The sequence below is a fragment of the Solanum verrucosum genome, unplaced genomic scaffold (genome assembly GCF_900185275.1).
Source record: "Solanum verrucosum unplaced genomic scaffold, falcon-dt-bn FXZP01000182.1, whole genome shotgun sequence".
Lineage (NCBI taxonomy): Eukaryota > Viridiplantae > Streptophyta > Magnoliopsida > Solanales > Solanaceae > Solanum > Solanum verrucosum.
The window spans coordinates 1,439,345-1,447,247 of record NW_026020378.1 but is presented as its reverse complement, the minus strand read 5'-3'; the positions used below and the strand labels follow the sequence as shown (position 1 = coordinate 1,447,247).

The window sequence follows — 7,903 nt, the reverse complement described above, 5'->3', positions numbered from 1 at the left end:
ATTTGTGAGGTAGTTGTTTGTCATCTCAGCGGACTTTCTTACTCCTATTTATGATCTTGTTCTATTCTAGAAATAAGGTCATTTGAGACTTGTGTTTTCTTTTGAATCAATTGTAATACTTTAGATGTTTGTACACGTGACAACAAGATTTTGGGGGTATTGTTGAGTTTATTATAAAATTTCCGCATTTTATTGTAATGGTTGAGTTTTAGGCTGACTTGTCTTAATGGGATAAGACGAGTGTCATCACATCCATTTTTGGGTCGTGACACCTTCAGTTGACATTCTTATATTTAATTTGTATGAATAATTATTGCATTGCACACGACTCCTCCAGCAGTGATGTAATCAGAAATTTTACGAAGAGTGTTCAAATTTAGATGGTAAATAAAAAATAATCCTGATAATTGGGTGGCCTTAAATAAAAAGTTTAAAATCAAACTAAGCAGCATTTAACTAAATTATAAAAATCTTTAAAATAGAATTAACAATTGTATAATTTAAAGGAAAATATGCAAATCACGATATCGACGAATGTAAGCTTTTTTTTTTATTATTCTTGCGCGAGGTATGCTAATCTTCTCTGTATCATTCTAATTTTATCAGATGTCCCAAAGGAATGAATGTAAGCTTTGTTAATTAAAGGATGAAAATATTTTCACGAAAGAAAGAAGAGAGGAGAGAAGTGAATCAGAATTCCCCAAAAATAGGGTCTCGGGGAAAGAGTATTATACAAGATACTTAAATAATTATTTTAATTTGAAATATACTTTAGAAAAATCATTGTATTTTATTATGACTTTGTTTTACTATTACTTTATTTTTGTGATTTTAATCTTTGACTTTTAGAATTGAATTTCAATTTTCAAGTCAGTAATTTCTATTTTATCCTTTTTTCGTTTTGAATCAAAAATAGAAGAGTTGATAAATAAAAAATCCAAAGGAGGTTCATGGCCAAGTTGGATTTCTTCTGCAACTTATACTTGATTTAGGATTTAATAACAAAATTGACAATATGCAGGAAAGAGCTAAAAGAGTTTAAATAATCAACTTTCTAGGATTATTTGTTGTATATGCGTCTCAATAACTCATAAACTATTTAAATAAGTAAATTAATAGAATTATTCAATAATTTTAGACAACAAATAATAAATTATTCTCATAGTTCAATTTACTTATCCACTTTCTCATACCAGTTGAAGAATATTGTTTTCTTTCTATTTTACCCGTTTACTTGTTCCCTAAATCATTTTCAAGAATTTTTGAATCATTAATAGTCATATACTATGCACTCCATTTTATATATTTTTTAAAGGAGAACGCAATATTTATCGTTAATAAATAAAAATGAAGATAGGGAAAATATTAGTATTTGAGAAGTGTATAGCCACACTCCACACTCCACTTTTAGTGATCTCATTAGTCATCACTCCATTATTCTCTAACTAATTACTCTGAATCTAAGGATTAATAATTGGACTATTACTCCCTCCATCCAACAATAGTTGTCATTATCCTTATATTTATAGTTTCTTAAGAAGTGTGTAAAATCAATAGTGGACAACTATTGTTAAAGAAAGAATATTATTTATATAGTTAAGTCTTTAAAACAGTCTTTTCACATAATTTTCCCCATATTATTTGAGAAGTGTATTCCTAATCCTCCCTCCGTCGACTTTTAATTGTCATGGTTTTCTTTTATAGAGTCAAACGATAAGATCTTTGATGTACTTTTTGTGTAGTTCTTGAATATCTTATTTTTTTTGTTCAAACTATCGAATTAATGTGATCTAACTTAACTTTAAAAAATTGGTTAAATTAATTTTCAAATAGCGCAACATACCAATGAAAAGTGGACATGTATTACTGTATTATCCTCTAACTAATTACACTGAATTTAAGGATTAGTAAATGGAGTAAGATCATAAATAATTTGCACATTTATATATAATATCGTTTGTTTGTTCAAATAAGTAGGCAAATTCTAACAACTCTCTTTGCTATATGTTTGATGAACGTTTATTATTAGACTAATTACCCCCACAAGGTAATACTTCTATTTAATTATATTACTATCACCGTTCCAAATTATATGAACATCTTACTACAAGTATTTGTCTCATATTACTTGATCACTTATTAAATCAGGATGAAATTAATTAAGTTTTTTCATTTTACCCCAACAATTAATATGGCTTTGGAAGTTTAAACAAATTTTGAAGATGTAATTTTTTTTTCAAGAGGCTAATTAATATGAACAAAGGGCAAAATAGTAAAGTTGATCAATCTATTAATAATCTCTTAATTACCGTTAGAGGTGTTCACGGTTTGGTTTGGGTGGTTATTGGTCAAAACCAAAACCAAACCAACTTAATCGGTTTTAAAATTATCAAAACCAAACCAAACCAAATATAATATATATTTATCGGCTTGGTTGTTTTCGGTTTTGGTTTGGTTTGGGTCGGTTATTGGTCAAAACCAAAACCAAACCAACTTAATCGGTTTTAAAATTATCAAAACCAAACCAAACCAAATATAGTATATATTTATCGATTTGGTTGTTTTCGGTTTTGGTTAGGTTATTCAATTATTAACCATACATAAAAATAAAAGAAACAATTCATTCAAAACGTGAAAAAAGTGACAACAATTCATTCAAAAAAAAATAGTTAGAATGACTGACATTATAGAACTTTCGATCATTGAATTTACTGAATAAAACTTCAAAATTCACTATTTTGACATAGAAGGAAGAGGCAATGACATTTTCAGTCCCACAAAGAATTTCCATAGACACTCATATACATGAAACCAATAAGAAAAATGTTCTCACCTTGGACATTTTTTCTTTCATAAGTAAATTATAAATAAATTTTGATGAAACATATATAAAATCTTTAAAATTGTTTATGAATATAATATATTATGTATGTATAATAATAAAATTTATGTATATAACTTGTTGGTTCGGTTCGGTTATTTCTTCGATTTTTTTCGAACAAAGCCATAACCAAACCAAATACTATCGGTTCTTAACAATCTAAAATCAAACCAAACCAAAACCCAAATTAAATCGATTCATTTAATTGATTTGGTTTGATTTTTTGGTTTGGATCGGTTTTTATCCAAACCATGAACACTCCTAATTATCGTGTAAAACAGAAAGTGTCTATCTAATATGGAACGGAAGGAGTATATATCTTAGTCTAGAGAAAACAAATGTAGAAAAATTTAACAACTTGACATAATTAAATTCATAACCACACGCATAGAATAAGACAATTAGAAAACTCTATAAATTTAATTTGTGTTACCCAATGGATTAACTCATCACTAATCAAAATTAAAGCAGCAAAATATATAATTACTTTTCTAAAGTTCAAAATGTTTGTCAAAATTAATGTTGCATCATTCCTAGTTGCACTTTTTGTGGTACTTGTTGAGGGTAGTAACGTGATCGAGAGTATTGTTGAAGATCATGAGCATTCAATTGGAACTCAATGGGCTGTGTTAGTAGCTGGATCAAGTGATTGGTATAATTACAGACACCAGGTAATATATACATATATTTAATATAAATGTGATACTACACATGCTAATTTCATATGAATCAGTACTGAAAAACACTCGTGTTCATCTAGCAATAACATCAAAGATGAAAGTAAAAATAATGAACCACCATCATGCGTAATTGTTCAATGTTCAAAGAGTTAGTAATGACTTTCTTTCTATCGAGAGATAATAGTAAGTTGGGAGAAAGACATTCATATATTCTCCAGGCACGAGACCCAATTTGTCACAAAAGTGAAAAGATAGTTAAGGTTGAATAAGTTAACTTATGGTTAAAAATAAAGTAATGAAAAGACAAAAGATTGTTTGGAAAACCAATAAAAAAATTGTTTCTTAGATTGATTAATTTCTTAATTTGGGCTAAAAATTTCAGGCTGATATATGTCATGCTTATCAATTACTGAAGCAAGGCGGTCTAAAAGATGAACACATTATTGTATTCATGTATGATGACATTGCTTACAATTCTGAAAATCCTAGACCTGGAGTTATCATAAATAAGCCACATGGCCCTGATGTGTACAAAGGAGTACCCAAGGTATGTACGTATGAGTTCTGAATTTTATAATGACGATTTCAAGTGTCAATAACATATACTATTTGAGAAAAAATTAATGGATTCAATTGAACTCGTATTTGAACTTCTAGTTCCATCCCCTGATTATTTGTAATTACTTAAATCTAATGTGTGTGTGTATATATATTAGATATATACACACTTGATTAATTTTTTTATGAGATTTATATTTGTAGGATTACACGGGAAAAAATTGTAATGCTCAAAACTTTTATGGTGTTTTCCTGGGAAACAAAAGTGCTCTAACTGGAGGCAGTGGAAAAGTTGTGAACAGTGGTCCAAATGATTATATTTTTATTTACTATGCTGATCATGGTGGTCCGGGTGTAATTGGTAAAGTTTTTTAATTTCTTACTCCAACTAAAATACAATATAAAATATTGTTGACCAAAGTTTTTAATTAATCTAATTTTGTCATGTTTAGAAATGCCTGTAGAACCACCGATTTATGGCAAGGACCTAAATGAGGTCTTGAAGAAAAAACATGGTTCTAGGACTTATAAAAAAATGGTAAGTAATTTTTGTGCTAGCTAGTTTAGTTTAAACCAATTATGAATAATGAACGTAGGTTGTTAATTAATTAGGTATTTTACTTGGAAGCTTGTGATTCTGGAAGCATGTTTGAAGGTCTTCTTGATAAAGGTTTAAATATTTATGTAACGACTGCATCAAAATCCGATGAAAATAGTTTTGCTACGTATTGTGCACCAAAAGATTACGAAGATACTTGCTTGGGAGATTTGTTCAGTGTATCTTGGCTAGAGAATAGGTATGTATGTATGTATGTATATGTTTGTTACATTCTTTAATTTGACATGCTTATTATTGGAATTAAATTAAAAAATAATTTAAAAAATGTGATATATTATATTTCAAATTAAACTAACTATACTTTGTAATTTGTATAAATCAGTGATTTGCAGGATCGACGTGTTGAAACTTTGAAGAAACAATTTCGACGGGTAAGATCACATAGTTGTTAATTGTTAAATTCAAAATTTTATAAATGTAATTATTAACTTCTCGTTGGATCATTTATATCAGATTCGTAAAAGAGTGTTAAATAATGGTACAGAAGGTTCCCATATGATGGAATATGGTGATTTACATATACATGAGGATGCTCTTTCCAAATATATGGGTTCTAATTCCCCACAACATACTTCTTCTTCTTCTACCAATAACTACCCCTCAAACTCAAGACATGTTAATCAACGCGATGTTCAACTCTTGTACCTCATATCCAAGGTGATTAATTAATCTTACATCACTTTAACTTTTGTATGTACATGCGTAAAACAATGTTTAAATATAAGATCAATTTCACAGTTTCAGAATGCTCCGGAAGGGTCTATAAGAAAATCAGAAGCTTATAGGAAACTAAGTGAAGTTATATCAGAAAGAGAACATGTAGACAAGAGTGTAAAACATATTGGACAAATTTTATTTGGAGTTAATAATGGTCCAGAAGTGCTCAACATTGTTAGACCTGCTGGACAACCCCTTGTTGATGATTGGGATTGTCTTAAATCCTTTGTAAGTATATACTACACGTCTATATGTTATAACAACGATCATATATACATTGGCAATATAAAAAAATTAATGTTGCGTTGATGTACAGGTGAAGATATTTGAGTCGCATTGTGGATCATTGACTAGCTATGGTAAAAAACACGTTCGTGGATTTGCTAATATGTGTAATGCTGGAATTCAAAGGGACCAAATGGATGCAGCTGCTAAACAAACATGTTCTTCTTAATTAAGGAATTAATTAATTACTGATCATGTATCTTGTATTAAGCAGCTTCATTATTATTAATAATAAATCTTATGACCCCAAAGAACTAGTATTGATGGGAAGAGTTGGTAATTGATCTATATATATCAAGAATAAGCTTAAGTCGTGCATGGTTTGCTTTGATGATTATGTATATATTATAGCTTGATTTAGGTCACTCATTTTAAGAAAATTGTAGCTTAATTATAATATGTTTAATTAATCTGCAGATAATAATTATATTTTATATGTATCCACCAAGGTTTTCTTAAGAAACTAAGTTACTAAATTGTTAACGTATAAATGGGTGAGAATTGGAGGGATTTGAAGGATAAATACACACTTATCTTTGTTGGCCTAAATATGAGCCAAAATTTAAATGGAAGAGAAAATAAGTAAAAGGCCTTTTTAAACTTAAGTTCACTTTAAGTAGTCATTGATGAAGTAGAGAGAAATTGAACAAACTATAAAATTAGTAATATTTTTTGTGAGTAATTTTTATTGGACTTTTGAGAGAGGATGTCTCGCTTTAGTCACCTAGTGAGTCTTTTTCAACTTCCAAAATTAATGACGATAATAGCTAAACCTTTATAAAAACAAATTTAAAAGTTGATGATTGTGACGGTAATGATTATATTGGAGGAACTTTTGCAGAGGTTTAGATGAAGAAGAAAGGAAGAAAAAAAAACAAAGATAAAGAATATGAATCCAAAACACAAAAATAATATAAAAAAAAGATTTCTATAACACCTCGTAACTCTGCTCTACAAATTTGTATCGTTCGTGTAACACCTCAGACTTCGAAAAGGGCTAAAGAAAGGGTAACGAGCAAGTCCACGAACCAAAAATGGACCATAGACCCTTCACGGTACCCTAAACGATTCGTTAAGGGCATGGCGGCCAACCGTCCAAGGATGCTAAGGTGGGGTCACCTGGACGGGACCCTAGATGGACTGTGGTGGCTTGTACGGTCAGTTTATGGGTTCGTTCAAGTCACCCATCAGATTTTAAGTTTTGGGTCAACTTCAAATGATCATATCTCTCAGCACAAAATGAATTAAGTAGCCCATGACCTATCAACTTAAAGGTCTTTCAGTCCTCTTTCCAACGCCACTAAGTTTGTCTCATTTCAATTTCGGATTAAAAAAGTTATGTTCATTTTAGTGAAGCCTTGTCGGGCAGGTGAAGCTTCACGGCCGGCTATACGATCGGTGAAGTGTTTCACGGACCGTAGAGTCTTAAACAGTCCGTGAAATCTCCCTTTTAAGGCACCTCGTCAGTTTTTTAAGCTGGGGTCGTTTTGGTCTTTCTTATATGCATTTGGTACTTAAACTACGTCGTTCTAATCCATATCTAAGTCTAAACCACGATGTTTACACCTAATTAAGGGATTAGAAAGCGTTAATCAATTTTTTTTGTTCATTAATACTTCAAGACAATAAAGCAAAGTTCCAAGAGGAGAAAAGCTAGGATTTCGAGTGTTCTTCGAGTTTCGTCAATTTCGCTAAGAACTTTGTTCTTCCCATGTATGTAAGGCTATTATAGTGTTGAACTAGTTCGTCCTCACGCCCTACATCTACTTTCAAATCAGTAAAAGAGTAATCTAGGGTTCTATCCTTAGATTTGAGTATTCTTTAGATTAGTTGATTTTAAGTTCTTGAGTTTCTGATTCTTTTTGAAATTCTATTCTTAATTATTGAATTGATATATGTTATGCATTGAGATTCTAGAGTTGATTTGTTCATGTCTATATTTCAGCATGAACCCTATGAATTGAGTATTCTTGAGATGGGTAGTATTGTTGAGTTATGAGTTCTGAGTATTGAGTTTTCTATATTGTTATTAAGATCCTTGAGTTGAATCGTTCATGTCTATATTTCAGCATGAACCCTATTTTGTGTTATAAATCTTGAGAATCTTTTAAATCAAACATTTGTGTTTTAAACTGAGTATTGAGGAAGAAAAAAAGAGTTCGA

General features: G+C 30.1%; 1 protein-coding gene and 1 pseudogene across 1 annotated transcript; one reads left to right on the top strand and one right to left on the bottom strand.

Annotated features, from left to right (window-relative positions):
- Window positions 1–530: 530 nt before the first annotated feature.
- LOC125838902 (U6 spliceosomal RNA) lies at window positions 531–621 on the bottom strand (annotated as a pseudogene).
- A 2,763-nt stretch (window positions 622–3,384) lies between these two features.
- Window positions 3,385–5,985, top strand: LOC125838503 (vacuolar-processing enzyme-like). The gene is made up of 9 exons (XM_049517551.1): window positions 3,385–3,552; window positions 3,944–4,108; window positions 4,324–4,480; window positions 4,572–4,657; window positions 4,732–4,916; window positions 5,061–5,109; window positions 5,192–5,395; window positions 5,477–5,683; window positions 5,772–5,985. Exons 1-9 carry the CDS (start codon window positions 3,385–3,387, stop codon window positions 5,907–5,909), a joined length of 1,359 nt encoding a protein of 452 aa, XP_049373508.1. The 3' UTR covers window positions 5,910–5,985.
- Window positions 5,986–7,903: the final 1,918 nt, after the last annotated feature.